Source organism: Kogia breviceps, chromosome 3 (assembly GCF_026419965.1).
Source record: "Kogia breviceps isolate mKogBre1 chromosome 3, mKogBre1 haplotype 1, whole genome shotgun sequence".
Lineage (NCBI taxonomy): Eukaryota > Metazoa > Chordata > Mammalia > Artiodactyla > Physeteridae > Kogia > Kogia breviceps.
Genome location: NC_081312.1, coordinates 181,820,480 through 181,839,701, shown reverse-complemented (window position 1 = coordinate 181,839,701; position 19,222 = coordinate 181,820,480). Strand labels below are relative to the sequence as shown.

The window sequence follows — 19,222 nt, the reverse complement described above, 5'->3', positions numbered from 1 at the left end:
TTCTAAAAGGTCCTTTTATATAGAATGAGAACTTCCCATGCTTGCGTTGAACGGAAACAGTTTTTGGAAAGCTTCACAAGTGATGGTTGCCTGCTTTGTGGCCTTAGAGTGTACAGATCCATATGTTCCTCCTAAAAGAAAATGTCTCGTTATAGTCAGCCCTTAATCACCACTTACGGACGATTCACTTTGAGGAGTATCTGTGGCAAGTGTGTGTCCTCCAGTGACTTTCCTATCACCTAGAAGCCTCAGAGCTGCCTTGCTTTGCTACCATGTGGCCTGGATTTTAAGCACTGCATCTAACACGCTCGTTCTAAGATCAGCCTGGGTGAAAAATAACTAGGAAGGCAAAGCTGCCATCATTTATTTTAAAACCAAATATTTTATAAATGTCTTCTGTTTTCAGTGATCTCCACTGGAATGGGTAATTAAAAGGTGAAATTACTTTTGATTCGAATATTGCACTGGTTGTACAGCATTTGGCAGGAGTGTATAGAACACAGGCAGCCCGTAGCCCAGCAATTGAGACAGCTTGGACATGAACAATGGCTCCTCTGGATCTTGAGCAAGTCCTTTAGCCTCTCAGGGCCTCAGTTTTCTCATCTATAAAATGGGCATAATCACAGCTATCATCCCCATCTCATAGCACTGTTGAGAGTGGAGAGCCTTTACAGCGGTGCCTGGCACTGGGTAAAGTGCTCTATAAATGTTAGCCATTATTATAATCATCACTGCCCTTATTCAGCCCATATGTAGTTTGTGCATTTGGGGTAAAGCGTGATATAAGGAAGACAGACAAGTACAGTGAAGTCTTAGTGTCTTTAAATTGAATTTCCAGTCTCAGCCGAGGCTGCTTTGCAGCTGGTATGCCTGGACGTCCAGTCTAACTGGTTGGTACTCTTTTTTTTTTTTTTTTTTTTTTTTTTTTTTTTCGGTACGCGGGCCTCTCACTGTTGTGGCCTCTCCCATTGCGGAGCACAGGCTCCGGACGCGCAGGCCCAGCGGCCATGGCTCACGGGCCCAGCCGCTCCGCGGCATGTGGGATCCTCCCGGACCAGGGCACGAACCCGTGTCTCCTGCATCGGCAGGCGGACTCCCAACCACTGCGCCACCAGGGAAGCCCCTGGTTGGTACTCTTGTTCTACTAGTTGGCCCATATTTTGAATGTCACTGCTGTCTCCCTATTTCTGAATGACTCAAAGTTCAGAATAGGTGTTGCCTTTTAATTTGACCTGAGATAATGTAGATAAAGCACCTAGCGCATTGCCAGGCATGTATTCAGTTCTTAATATCGTGGTTCTTTTTACCCCTTCTCTTGAATCACCCCTTTAAAATTATTCGCATGAACACACATGCACATGCATACCCAGAACACACACATCGAACCAAGGCAGCCCACATCGAATGTGCTGTGTTAGAGGTGTCTGCAGAAGCGTGGTTGCTGGCTCTCATTAGGACCCATGGTGGAGTTGTACACGGCAGGCCCGCCGTTTCCCATGGTGCGCAGTTTGAAATACGCCTACGTTGAAGGGGAAGAAAAATAGGACCGTTTGGGGAAAGCATTTTTTTGTCTACGCATTCTCAGCTGAGCTTGTTCATTAGCAAAACAGGTATGACCGTAAACCAACATTTTTCCTCACTGTGCTCAAAGCAACCCTAGAGGTTGGGGGACTACATTCTTTCTTAATCAGAAAGAAGCCGAAATTGAGCACAGGGAAGTACCTGGCACACATGTACAGTATGCTGGGAATGGGGAAAGGGAAATGCAAAACATGATTTCCTTCAGACTTCAAATCCTCTTCCTGTTCTAGAATCTCCCATTTTGGTGCATTCCTGCTTCTATGCCAAGACTTAAGGCTTAATAGAATGATGGACTGGATCCGGGGATACACAACAGCAATCCATTCCCAGATGTGTTGTTTGGCCCATACAGTTGATTTAGGGGCATTTGTTTGTTGTGTTTTAATTTACTGTCAACATTTAAATAGTGAAAGATTTCCTGAGGAATTCTGTTCTTGGCTTCTCTTTTTAAAAACTGAACAATTCATTCACTACAGCAGATAGATAGTAAACATCTTCTTTGTGCCAGATTTTACTCTGTCCTAGGCTCTTGGGATAAAGCAATGACAAAACAAGTCAGGGAAGGTCCCTGTAATTATGACGTCTTTGTTCTAAATGGAGGAGACAGACAGTGCACCAGTTTATTACTTCATTGGCATGAGTGCTGTACGACAGGTAAGCAGGGTGATGTCGGGGAGAATGATTGGCTGGTCAGCACCTATGGAGGAGTGATATTTAAATGAGCTGAGATCCCAAAGATACCCCCGAGTCTAACATGGGAATGTCTTGGGGGCAGCACATTCTGGGCAGAAAAAAAATGGTCAACGCAAAGGTCTTAAGATTGGAACCAATTTGTCCACAACCGCAGCAGCCAGTTCACTGAGAGGCACTGCCCTTTCAAGCATCTGGAACAAACTCGGATAAGTGTTTGTCAGCTCCCTGTCGGTAATCTGACAAGTGACTAGATTATTTCTGGAATATATTAGAAATATTTCTGAAGTTGCTTCAAGTACTGGACACCCAGTTGATGTACCCCGGCAACACTGTGGGAAATGGTCTTAGGGTTTTCTGAAAGGGTAGCCACACCCCACGAAAGTGCAAACCATCCAGAGCTTTTTGCTACTCAAAGAGTGGTCTGTGGACGGGGAGATGGTTCGAACTGCAGAATCTCACGCTTTGCTCCAGACCCACTGAATCAGAATGTGCATTTTAACAAGATCTCCACTCTAACAAGCTCTTGAACAAGCACTGGTTGAGAGCATCTTACGGCATCTGTCCAGATGTTTGTCGCCTTCTCCGTCCTGCAACCCTTCGTTTTGAGCGAGTTTTCCAAATGCTGGGGATTCGTGGCTGTGCCTCCCAGAATCCTGGTCTGGGTCCCCCACCCAGTCCCATCTGACATGTAATTGCAAGATGGATGTTGGATTTAGTGGGTAGTGAACAAAATTTCTCTCCATATGGGCTTAATTAGCCTGTACTCTGATGCTGCTTTCTGGAAATTTATATATACCTATCGTAAATTCAAAATTCTCTCGTTAAATTTTATTAATGCTATTATGCATGCTGATACTTCTGGCTACCTATTTAAGGCATAAGCTTTCTCTAGCTCTGCCAGAAGCATTATGGTTTCCCATTACTGCTCTCTCCTAAAATTTGTTTCAGTAAGTCTTGTGATCGCTCAGCTAAAGCTGAAAGGGGAAAAAAAAAAAAAAATCAGTCACTTAGATTAAATTTATTTTTAAGAATCGATTCCTCAAAATTTACCCTAAAAATACCCAGGCAACATGTTGTAGCTGAGTACAGATGCATTTCTTGTTTTAATTTCTAGCAATTGATTATATCTGTGATTTTATGCTTTGAACAGAAGGTCACTGGTTGTAGTGAGTTGCCCTTAATTTTATTCTTGTTTAAACGGGTCCTGAAATGTACTTGCCGGGAGCTACAGGAATGCAGCCATCTGTACAGGACTTTCACTCTTCAGTTCCATAGCTTTCAACAAGCATGGTTAGGAAATTGACCACCAGGTAAACACTTTGCAGTGTAATTAACAAGGAATGTATCCTTCTCACAGACTTCATGGAAAAATAATTCCAGAAAAGGGAACATAGCTATTCAAAGGCATAGACTTGAATTTGGGGAAAAAAGGCTACTCCACAATGTCATAAAAATAGAGACTGTCGCTGTTTCTGCCCTACTTAAGGGCTGATGGACTGTTCTGATTTTCTGGGTGATCTCCTCCCACTGAAGTTTTGTTAAAGCATGTGATAAAAGAGGCTCAGACCTTGACACTGCTAATCGTACATCTGGTAGAAAAATATAGTAGAGGTTATAGCTTAAGATAATGCAGACGGAAATCCTGGGAAATAAGTCTATGCTGGTTTCTAGAGAAATCCAGCATATTCCGGAAGCTGGGGAACCCCTATGATTATAAGTAGCAATCATAGTAATAAAACCATTCACTGTGGATCTGAGCGGTACATACCTCTTAAGAGGACTGCCCTCAAATGAGCTGATGCCCACGCCGTCCTGATTATTCAGCAAGAGTCACCACAGCCCAAGCGAGGAGACAGTCATTGGCCAAAACCAACAGCTGAAGGGCAGGACAGCAGAGGTTCCTACTGTCCAAATTCATGCGTGTGTCATGCATATATGTCTCACCTCTGGCCATGAACGTTCCCAAATAGTTCACAGTGAACAATTAAGTCGTAGGAATAGAAATGGCTCTGTTTCTCAGAGTGAATATTCACCTTTTAATCGATGGAACTTTTCTGAGATGGGTTTTCTGCATGGCTGTGGCGTTTGTTCATGTCCCAGCACACAGACCTAGTAGAAGTCACTGCAGCCTCTTTCAGGACAAATACATCAGTTAGCATATGTTAGCTGCAAAGGGTAGTAGAATCCCCAACTACAAGTGCTTAAGTGATGAGACCATTTATTTATGTGACAAAGGAAGTGTGAAGCAACCACCAGGGACCTTCTGTCCCCCAGCTGGGCCCTCCTTGCGTGTCCTCGGGTCACACAGCTGGAAAATGGCAAAGCTGGGACTCACATGCCGGGTTGTCTGAGGCCGGGCAAGTTGTCTACGCACTCATTCGTCCCTTGATCGTACTGGACTTTTATCTGCCCGGTGTCCTGAGGTGTGACATGGTCACAAGTCCCAGTATAAGAGCAATGACTTCTTTCTCTGTATATTGGCAAGGTGCGAGATGCCAGCTTCAATGTGTAATCTGCTGAAAGGGCAGGTTTTCACTTATAGTTTGCTTTTCAAAATCAGTAATGCTTATCCTAACAGGGATTTTCTGCTTGTTACCAAATGCCGAGATGAGCTCGTGCAGCTGATAAAATAGGGGCTTCTGGGCAGAATAAGTGAGGCAGGCAGAAAAAGCAATGCAAATCTGAACCATATCAGTCGTATTCTAATTAGACGTTATATTTTTGGCCCTTTTTCGTATTTTAGAGTTCTTTTCCCTTTCAATCGTCATTTGTTTAAATTTTGAACTCAATTGTCCTTTATATTTTGCAAATAAAAGCTGCTTTCATTCCTGCTTGGTAACCAAGCAAGAAAACGGCACCCTGGGTGATCGCTAAGAGACCCCATCAGATCTTACAGACGAGTGCATAAGGTGTGTCTTTTTCAGCCTGTCAGTTATTGTGTGTAATAATCATTGCAGTTAAATGTAGCTTCCAAGTTAAGATCTTGTGGTGCTTTATACACACAACGAACCTTGCCAGCAGAATACATAACTAACACGCTTTCAAAAGACGAGGACAGGGACTTCCCTGGTGGTCTAGTGGTAAAGAATCTGCCTTACAATGCAGGGGACGTGGGTTCGATCCCTGGTTAGGGATCCCTGGTTAGGGAACTAAGATCCCACATGCCGCGTGGCAACTAAGCCCACGTGCCTCAACTACTGAGCTCAGGAGCCTCAACGAGAGAGCCTATGTGCCGCAAACTACAGAGCCCCAAACTACAAACTACAGAACCTGCTCACCACAGCTAGAGAGGAGAAAATCTGCGCGCCACAACTACAGAGGATCCCGCAACGCAGCAAAAGATCCTGCATGCCTCAACAAAGATCTCACGTGCTGCAGCTAAGACCCAAGACAGCCAAAAATAAATAAATAATAAATACATCTTTTAAAAAGTAATAATTTTTTTTTAAAAAAATGATGAGGACGGTTTTTCAACAAAGTATTTCTCCTTGAAAAATCTTTCCATTGTGCAGGGTTTCACTCTAGAGAGTAAGAATTCAGACAGAAACCTATCTGAGGATGTGTGTTGAAGAAACTTGGATTTAGCATATCTCTGTTCCACGTCTGGATTTGTCTCTCACGTGGCTGCCTGTGGACTTTACTCTAGATGCAGTCTGTGCAGGTGGGTTATCTAGTCCCCAGTAGTAGATGCCCCTGGTGGGGAATTGGTCGTTGGTGGTGAGGAAGCGGAGGTGATAACAGAACCGCTGATAACAGTGTGTAGGAAGGGTGGGGGAGGGAAGCGGGGAGGAGGTCGGGGGAGGAGGGAGGAAAAAAGCACAGCTGTAGGTGCGAGTATTTAGCATAAGAGCAAACAATTTGGTTCCTCAGTAGGGACCTAGGGATGTCAATATTTTAGGACCAGCATCAGTTGATCATAATCATGATCCTGAATTATCATGAAAAACATCAAAATTATATTCAACTTTATAAGGCAGGAGTAAATGATACTTTTTAGAATGATAGAAAATTGCCTTTTCAAACTTTGGCAAATAAGCCCCAAGTTCTGTAGAAGAACAGCTTCCAAACCGTGTTCAGGAGATGTCTTGGGGGTTGTGCGAGTGGTGGGGTGGGGGGGGGGTTCTCATCACTTGTTTGCAGAGAAGCTTGTCTTTTTTTTTCAATTTAAAAAAAAATAAATTTATTTGTTTATTTTTGGCTGCATTGGGTCTTCGTTGCTGCGCACAGGCTTTCTGTAGTTGCGGCGAGCGGGGGCTCCTCCTCGTTGCGGTGCGCGGGCTTCTCATTGCGGTGGCTTCTCTTGTTGCGGAGCACGGGCTCTAGGCACGTGGGCTCAGTCGTTGCGGCGCACGGGCTTAGTTGTTCCGCGGCACGTGGGATCTTCCCGGCCCAGGGCTCGAACCCGTGTCCCCTGCATCGGCAGGCGGATTCCCAACCACCGCGCCACCAGGAAAGTCCCGAGAAGCTTGTCTTTTATCCGTTTTATATATTAATGTCTTAATTTTCTTAATACAAAGGTTCCATTAAAGAGAAAGAATTCAAATGCTTTGAAAGCTGATGATCTAGAAATTTCAGTCCTGCGGAGTTTCATCCCTCGGTGATGCTAGAGGGATCGCTCTCCCACCTTCACACACACAGAGGCCCAGTGATGGACGCGGCACGGGGCGCCGTCCGCACGGAGACGCGCGCGGCCGCCAGCCCGCCTGCTCCTGGCACACCCGCTTCACACCCAGCCACCCCCACCCCGGGCGGTGGCCGCTGTGCACGAAGGCGGCAGCCTGGCTGGGCTGGCGTTGTGGAGCACAAGGGAGCATGGCGCCCTCCTCCTACCTGCACACCTTCGCCAGGTGACCCACCTGGAGACCTGCCTGCACGGCCCGCTCGCGAAGAGCCCGGGAGAGTCGGCAGGAGGCCCCGTCGTGCTGTTATGACCTCAGCGGCTCCCCTCATGTCCGGACCACAGGGGAGACAAGCTTACTGCCCCGGGCAGCCCTGCCGGCAGCCGTGATGACCCCGGGGTGTTCAGAGGCTGGCCCCACCCGGGAGGCAGGGGAACAAGCCAGTGGCCTTGCACTTGGAATTTTCTAAGCAGGAGCAACCCGGGTCTTCCCGTGATCTGTCTGACCAGCGCCGAGGCTCCCACAGAGATGGGAGGGACCCGCTCTTGGTACCCTGGCCGTGGGCCTGGCAGTCATATAACCTGCTCAACAAAAGAGACTCTCCAGAGGTCTGTCTGTCCGGCCGTCCAGTCACCAGTGACCGTTCCCGGCGCTGGCTCTCCAGCCACGAGCACTTGAATCTCTTATGTGTGTGGAGGTTCCTCAGGTGGGAAAACAGCCTCACACCACAGCGTCAGGATTTCAGTAATGAGGAGCATATGTTGCTAGTACACAATTCATTAATTCGTGTTGTTCCCTGTAGCTCATTTCCTACACAGAAAGCTTGGAAATGGCTTTTGCCAATAACAGCGTGATTGCTGAATCCCAAGACAGCGCTGCCCTTTATTCATAGTACACATGTGTGTTTCACAGAAAACTCAGGCTGAAATAAATGCCTCTTTCCCAGCTGGCTTCGTTCCTGCTGGTCTGAAAGAGTAGAATCCCAAGCTTAACTGCATTTCCTGCCAGCCGCACCCACCTTTGCACAGGAGGTCGTCAGATATTATTGGAGGGGGAGTGGGGAGTTTGCACGTCTGGCTTTCACGCTCCAGTACTGTCACGTTCCCACGCCAGGGATGCTTCTGGGTGTTGAGAAGACAAAGGGAACGTAGGACGAGGGTGAGCAACTTCGGCGAGGGATGCTTTGGAAAACGGGTGATGTAGTAACACGTGCCGTGGGGTCGCCGAGACCTGGAAGGTCGCTGCGCGCAGGAGGGACTCAGGCTGTGACTTGCATCTTGAAGGGTGGGTAGATTTTTGGAAGAGAGGAAAAGCATGTGAGGTTGGAATAACAGTTGAGGGCAAAGTCACAGACGCCGGTCAAAGTGTGTGTTGTGAGGACCAGCCTGGGAAGAACTGCGGGGCTGGGGGGTGGCCTCCCACTGCTAATGGCGCCGGAAGCCCTGCCCAGCCCTTCCCGGTCTCCCTGCCTCCCGTTCCCCGGGGCCAGTACACTTACCGTGCCTCCGTGCATGCTGTTCCCCGCTTTTTTCTCTCTGCTCCTGGCCACCCTGCACCCCGGTGACTGTCCTGCCTGGTCACCAGAGCCCAGCTCGCCCTCAGCCTTCTCTGCCCACCCCAAGAGGCACTCACTGAGCTCCCAAAGCAGCTTGTATTGTGCCTTTTCCTGGCTCTTCTGGCTCCCACCAGCATCCCAGGCTGGACTTGGGGGCCTGTTAGCTGGGGGTGGGGGTGGGGGTGTCCGTCCACCCTTTAGGCTTGTTCCCAGTGTAACTGGGAGGTGTTTTAAAAGCCCGTTTCCAGTTGGCTGTGTCGTAGAAAGCCAAGGCGAGTTAGCCATCCAGGCAGGTGGTTTGCCCTTGAGTGAGGAGCAGGAATTAGGGCTCTGAGCCTCCAGCTGTTTTCCTCTGGTTGCCTTTAGCCTAACCTAATCCGCTCCACTTGAAGAGCAGTGACTCAAGAGGGAAACTGCAAACCAACGAGTGCAGGCGGCTTCCTGGCGCAGATAGGAGATGCTGGCAGGGCCACTCCTGTGGGAGACAGTGTGGGAGTGGGGTCAGGTGTGTAAGTAACGAGCTAAACAGCATGGGGTCCCCGAGGGGAAAACCGGAAATGGTGGCAAACAATCCGTTCTCTGCCTTCAGGCGAACTTCGTGACCCGACGCAGAGCCCCTTTAGCCGCCTGTGTCACATGCTCCCTGTTTCCATGTTCTCAGCAGCCCTGTGGAGTGAGTGGTGCTTGGAGTGGCTGGACCACCTCTGGGTTGATGCTCTTCAGCCAGTGAATCTGAAGTGAGCATCCTCACCCTCACTTTGGAAACCTTCCAGCTCATATTCTCATCTAACTTGACTTGAAATCCTCTGGAGCCATGATTCGGCCTGTTGCAGGGGGCGGTCAGACTATGCAGGGCACCCGCTGACGCCTGGCCTCTTCTCATCTTCCTTCTTTGTTCACCTTCTGTGAATAAAGGAGGAGGGAGGAGATGGAGGAGGAGGGGGAGGAGATGGAGGAGGAGGGGGAGGAGATGGAGGAGGAGGAGATGGAGGAGGAGGGGGAGGAGATGGAAGAGGAGGGGGAGGAGATGGAGGAGATTGAGGAGGGAGGAGATGGAGGAGGGGGAGGAGATGGAGGAGGAGGGAGGAGATGGAGGAGGAATGGGAGGAGATGGAGGAGGAATGGGAGGAGATGGAGGAGATGGAGGAGGAGGGGGAGGAGGAGGGGGAGGAGATGGAGGAGGAGGAGATGGAGGAGGAGGGAGAGGAGGTGGAGGAGGAGGGGGAGGAGATGGAGGAGGAGATGGAGGAGGGAGGAGATGGAGGAGGAGGGGGAGGAGATGGAGGGAGGAGATGGAGGAGGAGGGGGAGGAGATGGAGGAGATGGAGGAGGAGGGGGAGGAGATGGAGGAGGAGGGGGAGGAGATGGAGGAGGGGGAGGAGATGGAGGAGGAGGGGGAGGAGATGGAGGAGATGGAGGAGGAGGGGGAGGAGATGGAGGAGATGGAGGAGGAGGGGGAGGAGATGGAGGAGATGGAGGAGGAGGGGGAGGAGATGGAGGAGATGGAGGAGGAGGGGGAGGAGATGGAGGAGGAGGGGGAGGAGATGGAGGAGGAGGGGGAGGAGATGGAGGAGGAGATGGAAGAGGAGGGGGAGGAGATGGAGGAGATGGAGGAGGAGGTGGAGGAGGAGGGGGAGGAGATGGAGGAGGAGAGGGGAGTCGAGGGAGGGCTATGGGAGGCGTTGCTGGGGCACCTTTTCACCCCCTACATCTGAATGTTGCTATGGCAACTGATAGGCCCTAGGAAGCCTGCCAAGTATTGTTTCTTTCCTCAGCGGGGAAAGAAAACTGCTCTTGCCACCTGGGTGATGTGTATACCTAGAAAAGGCAGGGATTTGGAGATGGGAAGGTGGAATATGTGTTGCACAGCTCGCATATGTAGTCCCGAGGGGACAGGATTCCACATGTGGCCATCTCAGGGGGTGGGTGATCATAGGAGGAGCGCTGTGTGAGTGACCCGTGTCTCCGGGCTGGTGGGGCTCTAGCCAGAAACCTCCCTTGCCCCCCGGGGCGATGTTCTCTGCAGGTGAGACAGGTGACAGCCAGGCAGCCTTGGGAGACGGGCTCCTGGAAACCTTACAAAGTAAAAAAGTTCTCAAACGCTGGCAGGTTTTGTAGGAGATGTGGCGGGGCAAAGTGGTAGAAATAGCACCGACCTTGAGGCCAGACAGACAGACCTAGTCTGCCCCTGCTCTGCCCTCTCCCGCTGGGAGACCTCGGAAGAGTTCCGTGTCGCACCCGTGTCCAGTGTGTGAAAGGGGAAAATAAGTCGTCCTCTGTAGGGTCGCTGTGAGAACCGTGCATAGCTTGTACAGAAAGCACACTGCTGCGATGGGCCAGCACACAGGAGGCGCTCAGTGCTGTGAGATACTAGTTACAGTCGTGACTGAAGACAGCCCTGACCTGGACATGCTCCATGTCTCCCAGCATCAGGACCAACTAGAAGCTTCTGAAAATACTCTCCTAAGCCAGTCTTATGGGTTAGAATTTGCAAAGATAGGACCAAGGAATCTATGTACTTTTTTAAAACTTCCCGAAGCATATATGGAATCTAAAAAAAAAAAAAAAAAAAAAAATGCTTCTGAAGAACCTAAGGGCTGGACAGGAATAAAGACGCAGACATAGAGAATGGACTTGAGGACACGGGGAGGGGGAAGGGTAAGCTGGGACGAAGTGAGAGAGTGGCAGGGACATATACACACTACCAAACGTAAAACAGATAGCTAGTGGGAAGCTGCCGCATAGCACAGGGAGATCAGCTCGGTGCTTTGTGACCACCCAGAGGGGTGGGATAGGGAGGGTGGGAGGGAGACACAAGAGGGAGGAGATATGGGAATATATATATATATACATATAGCTGATTCACTTTGTTACACAGCAGAAACTAACACACCATTGTAAAGCAATTATACTCCAGTAAAGATGTTTAAAACAAAACAAAACTTCCCCAAGCAACTCTGCTGTCGCTGGTCTGCGATTCCAGAGAGGAAATCCGTTTATTTGCTTGAGGATGAAGACTATATAAACAGAGCTGGAGTTTCCCCTCTTCTTTCCCGTCCCACCAGCCCTTTTCGTGCTACCTTTCTTCTGCTTCTAAGCCCCTAAGGCTTCCAGACGGGATGGGACATGATGGTGGCGGAGTAAACTCCAAAAGCTTCTGCCAACATTATCTGTGTTTGGAAGCAGGGACGTGTGAGAAAGTGGCTGAAAGTCATTTAATCAGGAAGAAAAACAAAAGTTCGACTTCCCTGAAAGCGAAATGCAGTCCCTCTGTGAGAGCTGGACCCTTTTGGCTCTCTGATGGGTTCTAAACACGACACTGAAGGTGACTTGTACAATGGACTTAAGCCTTAAATAGGAGCTTAGCGTGCATGTGGCTGAAGGTTTTTTCCGCATCCCACAGGAACGTGGCTGAAGAGTGGTCTCGGCCTCGTGCACCAGGAGGGCAGCCAGCTGACGTGGACATACATCGCCCCTCAGTTGGGGTACTGGGTGGCGGCCATGTCTCCTCCCAACCCAGGTAACAGGACCCCCGAAATCTGCAGTGATGGGAAGCGATTCCTTTGAGGGTTCAGGCTAAGCGTGCTTTTGAAAGTGATGTCAGCAGGGAGATCACATCTTCCTTAAATATGGTTGAAAGTGTGATAAAGCAAATGCTGAGTCAAAGGTTTTTCCTGGGGGTTGGGGGAGTTCTGGTTGGAACTCTCCCATTCAGGATAAGAATAATGCATAGAAAATAGCCTTGTCTCGAATCTCTGTTTTGCTCAGACAGCTGCCGTCGGGAATTCTTAATCTAAAGCCCACAGAGGCGGGTCAGACCTCCTCTCTAATTTCTGAAACAGCTGTGGCCTGGTGCGAGAGAACACGTAGTATAAGGCAGTCACCAGAGGGACCAGCAGAAAGTCACCGTTGGAGGCTTCTTGGGGCAAAAACCTTGATCGGGCGTTTCTGAAAGGCTTAAAAGCAAACCTATGTTTTATATCTAAAAGAATATTCATCTCCATTTAGGAGATATGAATTAACTCATATTTTTGTTTTGTTTTGTTTTGCGGTACGCGGGCCTCTCACTGCTGCGGCCTCTCCCGTTGCGGAGCACAGGCTCCGGACGTGCAGGCCCAGCGGCCATGGCTCACGGGCCCAGCCGCTCCGCGGCACGTGGGATCCTCCCGGACCGGGGCGCGAACCCGCGTCCCCTGCATTGGCAGGCGGACCCTCAACCGCTGCGCCACCAGGGAAGCCCTTGACTCATATTTTCACTGAAGTTTAATTTCACAAATATTTTGACTAAAAGTTTTGGGGTTTTTTTTTAACCTAACCACCCTGATTTATCCCTAGGAGTATTCTAGAATTGCTTTTTTCAAAATAGTCACCTTAGGAGAAGTCTTTCCAGTGGATGGCTTCCAGTACTCAAAATGCCTTTAGAACCTTTTACCTCTGGACTGTCATCATTAGCGAAACTCTTCATAGGTGACCAATCTTTTTGCTCAGAGGGTCCCTTTGATTTTTCTTAGACACATCTAAAAGTCACCCACCTCCAAGGCTGGTGAATAACGTAGGTAATTGAGCTAGGTCAACATGTGCTATGAATCAAAGTTGTCTCTTGTCAATTAACCATGAAGGCAGTTCCGAAATGGGAGTCCAAAATCCTTTACCAATGGACTCGTCACTGGGATGAACACTTAGACTCCCAAAGTAACTAATTTGATGGAGGCCAACCCTAGATGGGTGTTGAAAAATCAGTTCCATTTACTTTCTAGTCCAATCCTGGGGAAATGTACACTTCACATCTGGGCTTTAAGAGTATGCGTTTCCCTTTACCGTATGGTTCTTGTCGCCACGTAGGCACGAACTAGCTACAGGAATGCCTCAGTCTCCAAATCTGAAATATCTAGAATATGATTATGAGTAAGGTAAGAAAGAAAAAAAAAAGTCCTTAAGTACCGAAGTAGAGGCCACAAAGCCCGTGCATTAAAGTTAACTTTTATTTTAGATCTGTTTCAAAGCACCATGGCGATCGGTATTCCTATCATGCGACAGATGAATAGATACTTTTGTAAAGAGGAGAAGAAGAACTGCTAGGTTTAGGTCGACCCAAGCTTCCTGAAGAGCAGTGAAGGAAGAGACAAAAAGCCATAAAAAGCACACACAGTACAGCCCTGACAGCATTTAACGTAGAAATACGTATATTGGTAATCCCCCAGCCATCACTTATATTAAAACAAATTACAGTGATGCTGTACTTTCGTGAGCCCAAAACCAACAAGAAAGTAAGAGTTTTCTCTTTCATTCTCTGGTTAAGAAGGAAATGAAGTATGACTGTGAAGTTTATCAAGATTTCCACTGGCAGAAGTTAAAATAATAGCACTTTAAGTACTTAAAAGAACCAAGCTTCAGTTATTTGGAAATGATTTTTATGTGTACCCCAGATTTCTTGGTGACCCCTGCCAAGGCATTACCTATGTCTGTGGGGTTGTCTCTGTGTCAAAAAAAAAAAAAAAAAAAGTTTCTCTGAGCAATTAAGGCGGCAGATAGTTGTCAGTAATTTTTCCAGCTTTTGTAAATGTTCACCCTCATCCCGTTGAAATGATTTGTAATTGGGAGAGAATGATGTCATCTTTTGAACTTAAGTTATGTCACCATTTTCAAAAATCCGCAAATCTCCTTGGATTTATCTAGCTTTTAAGAGATTTTTGAAGAAATCTGTCCCTTAGAATATAAAAAAAATCAATCAATAAATGGGTGTTTATGGTGTTTCGTAATCATAACCATGCTTCTCTGACATAATGTACGATATAACCACATTCGTTCCTTCCCATCTTTTGGAGTGCTGTCAGGATACCTGGACACCAACAGGTGCCCCGATATTGTAATTTGGGGGGGTTCGTAATTGACGTCAATCCATTGTTAGCAGCAGTAAGATAGATTCTTACTACTATTGAACATAAGGAGTAAGTTAAACTTCCTCTTGGGATTCTAATGTAAATTAAATCCCAATGTAATTTAAAGGATTCTAATGGATTTTAATGTAGATTAAAAAGAAAATATGTTTACCTCTGATCACCTTGTCTGTAAGTTCTGGAAAGGTCTGTTGCCACATCAGGTTAGCCATTTTGAACAGATACTAGAGAGTAAGACGTTATTTTTTTAAAACGGGAGGCATTTTAGAAACCCTTGCTACTCCTGTAATAAGCTGCGGATTATTTTTTTGAAGTCATAGAAATTCATTTCATACATTTCAACTGTTTCATTTAGGCCAAGGGTTTAGGCCAATGATTACACAGTAATCATTGCCCAGGGAAAGGGAGAAGCAAAGTTCATGACTTTTTTTTTTTCTTCTGCAGTATCATAAAATCCCCAGGTCTTCAGGCCCGAGTCCCCCTTGTTATATGATCATGCATCTAGTTTTCTTTTATTAAAAGATCACATATTTAGAATGATGAAAATGGTACCCAAGGCTAAGGAAGGACCCTGGACGCCGCACATAGAATTTGAGTGTCCAGAGCGCTCTGGTGATGGTCTGGGTAATCCCTTTTCACCGAGGGAAGTTCCGGTGACGCCGCAGGTACGTCATCCAAAGGGTGTTTGCCTCTGGCCGCCGCTCCACACCCCAGCCTTCAATAAGAGCAAGAAAACCATCACGCTCTCCGTTCACTTCCCCTCTTTTTATTTAAAGGTTTTCACAAATCTCAAATGCCCTTTTCTGACTTTTTAGGTCCCGTTGTCACACAGGACATCGCCACGTATCACACGGTGTTTCTTTTGGCCATCTTGGGAGGAATGGCTTTCATTCTTTTGGTTTTGCTGTGTCTCCTTTTATATTATTGCAGGTAAAGTCTTACCATTGAGGCACTGTCTTTTTTAATTTGGAATTTCTTGCGCAAGCATTGATATCGAGGTCCTTTTCTGAGTCGAGGTCCTTTTTTTCTCCTGAAAAAGTACCTAAGAACTGAACATCTGTCACGTAAGTTGCAAACAAAGTGGGAGGCACACTGTAAAATGTTGCTTAGAAGGGCGGTCACAAAAAAATAAGTTGTCATGTTTCATTCAGAATAGTCCTAAATGGTAATGGAGAGATGCTATTCTCAAGGACAGAGCAGGACTATCCTTATTTTGATGCCTCATCTGGTCGACTTGCAAGAATGTTTACCGTCGACTCTGCTTTTGAGTGGATAACTTGGATGTACTTGGGGTAAAATCTGCACGTTGCGACTCTCAGAATCAAACCAGGGCAGAGGGTGCGGGGTGAGAAGGCTTCTGGCTGCCAATTCGTTGTGCTGCCTTGTTTCTTCCTGTGGGAATTGAGCATTAGGTCTCGACTTGAACCTTCACTGTTCTCAGAATCTTTAATCTTGGGGTTTGTATCTTTGATCGCAGGCGGAAGTGCTTGAAACCCCGCCAGCACCATAGAAAACTGCAACTTCCTGCCACCCTGGAGAGTTCCAAAAGGGATCAGTCAACGTCCATGCCACACATCAACCTGCTGTTTTCTCGGCGGGAGTCAGAATTCCCGGGCCCGCTCTCCGTCACCAGCCAGGGCCGCCCCCCGGACACCCCGGGCTCAAAGGAGCTGATGAGCGGAGTCCATTTAGAGATGATGTCTTCCAGCGGGGAGGTGGACATGCACACGCCCATGCTGAAGCTCTCCTACAGCACCTCGCAGGAGTTCAGCTCCAGGGAGGAACTCCTGTCTCACAAGGAGGAGGAGAAAAGCCAAATCTCCTTCGACAACCTGACACCTAGTGGGACGTCGGGAAAAGATTACCGTAAGTCGGTGGAGATTTTCCCCTTAAAGGCCAGGAAATCTGTGGAAAGGGAAGGCTGTGAGTCCCCCGGCAGCAGCGACTACAGGAGGAATTACGGCGCCATGCGCCCGCAGCCTTTATTCGAAAAGCAAGACAGAGACGGCCAGGCCTCCGTGCCCCACATTTCCACAGGAAGTAAGCTCACCATTCAGGAACACATGTACCCCGCGCCTTCGTCTCCGGAGAAAGACCAGCTCGTGGAGCGCAGACCTACTGAATGTATGATGTCGCGATCAGTAGACCACCTGGAGAGACCTACCTCTTTCCCGCGGCCCGGCCAGCTCATCTGCTGTAGCTCCGTGGACCAGGTCAATGACAGCGTTTACAGGAAAGTATTACCCGCCTTGGTCATCCCGGCTCATTACATGAAACTGCCGGGGGACCATTCGTATGGGGGCCAGCCCCTGGTGGCCCCAGCCGACCAGCAGCTCGAGATCGAAAGACTGCAGGCCGAGCTCTCCAGCCCTCACGCGGGCCTCTTCCCACACGCGTCCTCACAGATCCAGGCCCAGCCCTTGTCCTGCCAGGCCATCTCGCAGCAGCACCTACAGGACGCGGGCGCCCGGGAGTGGGCCCCGCAGGATGCGTCCATGTCCGAGTCCCTGTCCATCCCGGCGTCCCTGAACGACGCGGCCTTGGCTCAGATGGGCGGCGAGGTCCAGCTCCTGACCGAAAAGGCGCTGTTGGAACTCGGCGGGGGGAAGCCCCTTCCCCACCCCCGGGCCTGGTTCGTGTCCCTGGACGGCCGGTCCAACGCCCACGTCAGACATTCCTACATTGATCTCCAAAGAGCTGGGAGGAACGGAAGCAACGATGCCAGTCTGGATTCTGGCGTGGACATGAATGAACCCAAATCTGCGCGGAAGGGGAGGGGGGACCCCTTGTCTCTGCCGCAGAACCGCGCGCCCGTCCAGGAGCACGTCCAGAAAGAGCCGCGGGCCGCGGACGGCTCGGCCTACACGCAGCTCGTGTACCTGGACGACACGGACCAGGGCGGCGTCGAGGGCGGCGCCGCGGTCGCGACGCCCGAGGACGGTGCCCTGCGGTGCCTGCTGGACGGCGGCGGCCGGAGGGGCGGCGGCCAGCTGCCCAGCCTGCAGGAGGAGACGACGAGGCGAACGGCGGACGCCGCCCCGGCGCCGTCGGCCAGTCCCGACGAGAGGCGAGCCGCCCCGGAGGACGAGGACGAGGACGACGACGACGACGACGACGACGACGACCAGGGCGAGGGCAAGAAGAGCCCGTGGCAGAAACGGGAAGAGCGACCCCTGATGGCGTTCAACATCAAATGAGCGGCGCGGGCCGCCCGGCCGGCAGGGGGCCGAGGAGCCGGCTGCCGACGGAGCCTTCCTCACGGAAGCGCCGCCCGGTGGGCGGAGGAAGTTGAGCCTCGTCCGGCGCGGCAAGCGGACGTGTTCCTGCCGCGGCCGTTTGCCGTCAGAGCGTTACTGGGAAGGAGAGTTCTTACTCGGAAGGAAGAAGGCGTCGCCTCCAGGGACGTGGCCGAGCGGAGTGGCCGAGCGTCGGCGCGCCGTTCCCCCGCACTTGATGTGTCCGCCCCCCGGGGACACCAGAAAGCCGCGCGCGATGTCGCTGGGTTCTGACGATGGGAACGGATGGAACTCTTTCTGCACTGCTTGAATCCATACTCTATCCCAATAATGCTCCTGTGAGGTTACTATTGAGAAATTAGCTTGGCACTTAGTGTCTGGAGGTGTGCATTATCTCAAAGGCAAACTATGCATCGCTGCTTCGTGCTCTTACTTTGCTTGGATGGTTGCTTTGGCTGGGTTTCGTTTCCGATTTGCTTTTGTTAAACACACGCACGCACGCACACACGCACACACACACACACACACACACAGTTTGGTTGTAAGGAATTTATTTCTTCGTTTTCACCTGTTCTGCTTCCTGGTGGTTTATTTCGGTGTCTCCTTTCAGGAACTTCTGAGTGTCACCTCCGAACACCCAAGCCTCTCAGTTGAGATCGTACTGAAGTCTGTATCAGCTGCCAGTCCTTCACTTCCGGTCCCATTAACTCCAAGTGCCTTTTTTACAGTGACAACAGACAGTCCCTTACTTTGCTTTTTTTTCGTTTGTTTTTCTTAACTTCTTGACTCGAACTGCCTGGATTTGATAAAGTTCTGAGACGATCCCCCTTTTCTTTCACCTGCATGCCGCCAAGTGCCCATTCGTGCCCTGCGTTCTCACTGCAGCTCGGTATTCTCTCGTTCTCACGTGCGACGTGGATTCTGTTTAGCTAAGCTAGCCTAGAGGACACTTTAGCCGTCCCCTTCCCTCCGCCATCCTTTTGGCCACTAGGCACCATCACGGTTTTATTGGCTGTTTGTATATACGGTTACGTATTAACTCTGGAATCCTGTGGGCTTATCTTGCTCACCAGACACGGAGTATGGACTGAGCAAGTAGACTGAATGTGACTATTAAATCTTATGTACTATCCAAAAGTGCCAGAATGACTCTTCTGTGCATTCTCCTTAAAGAGCTGCTTGGTTATCCAAAAATGAAAACTCAGAATAAACTCTTAAAAAAAAAAAAACAAACAAACCTGTCTTGTGGTCCTTTTCGTTCATTCTGAGCCGTAATTGGTTTTAGAGTTGCCATTAAGAATTCTCTCTTCATCCCTTGGCGGTCTGGACGGCCAGTTGTTGGATTTATATTCAAAGGCTAACGTGGTGGGGGAGGGATAAATTGGGAGATTGGGATGGACATATACACACCGCTCTATATAAAATAGATAACTAATAATGCCCTACTGTCTAGCACAGGGAACTCTGCTCAATACCCTGGAATGGCCTGTATGGGAAAAGAATCTAAAAAAGAGTGGGTATATGTATGCGTATAACCGATTCACTTTGCTGTACAGCAGAAACTAACACAACATTGTAAATCAACTAGACTCCAATACAAATTAAACGAACAAAAAAGTCTAACACTTGGATGCCTAGGAA

At 49.2% G+C, this 19,222-nt stretch overlaps 1 protein-coding gene across 4 annotated transcripts in view; it reads left to right on the top strand.

Moving 5' to 3' along the window:
• Window positions 1–18,802, top strand: part of FAM171A1 (family with sequence similarity 171 member A1) — a 131,273-nt gene extending 112,471 nt beyond the window's left edge. For 3 of the 4 annotated variants that reach the window (XM_059059170.2, XM_067030481.1, XM_067030480.1), the window contains 3 exons: window positions 11,852–11,968; window positions 15,161–15,275; window positions 15,823–18,802. In XM_059059170.2, coding sequence (XP_058915153.1) covers window positions 11,852–11,968; window positions 15,161–15,275; window positions 15,823–17,542 — 1,952 coding nt within the window. In that variant the 3' untranslated portion in view covers window positions 17,543–18,802. The remainder of the gene's footprint in view (window positions 1–11,851; window positions 11,969–15,160; window positions 15,276–15,822) is intronic. The other variant, XM_067030482.1, reaches the window with a different exon arrangement.
• The last annotated feature ends 420 nt before the right edge of the window (window positions 18,803–19,222 follow it).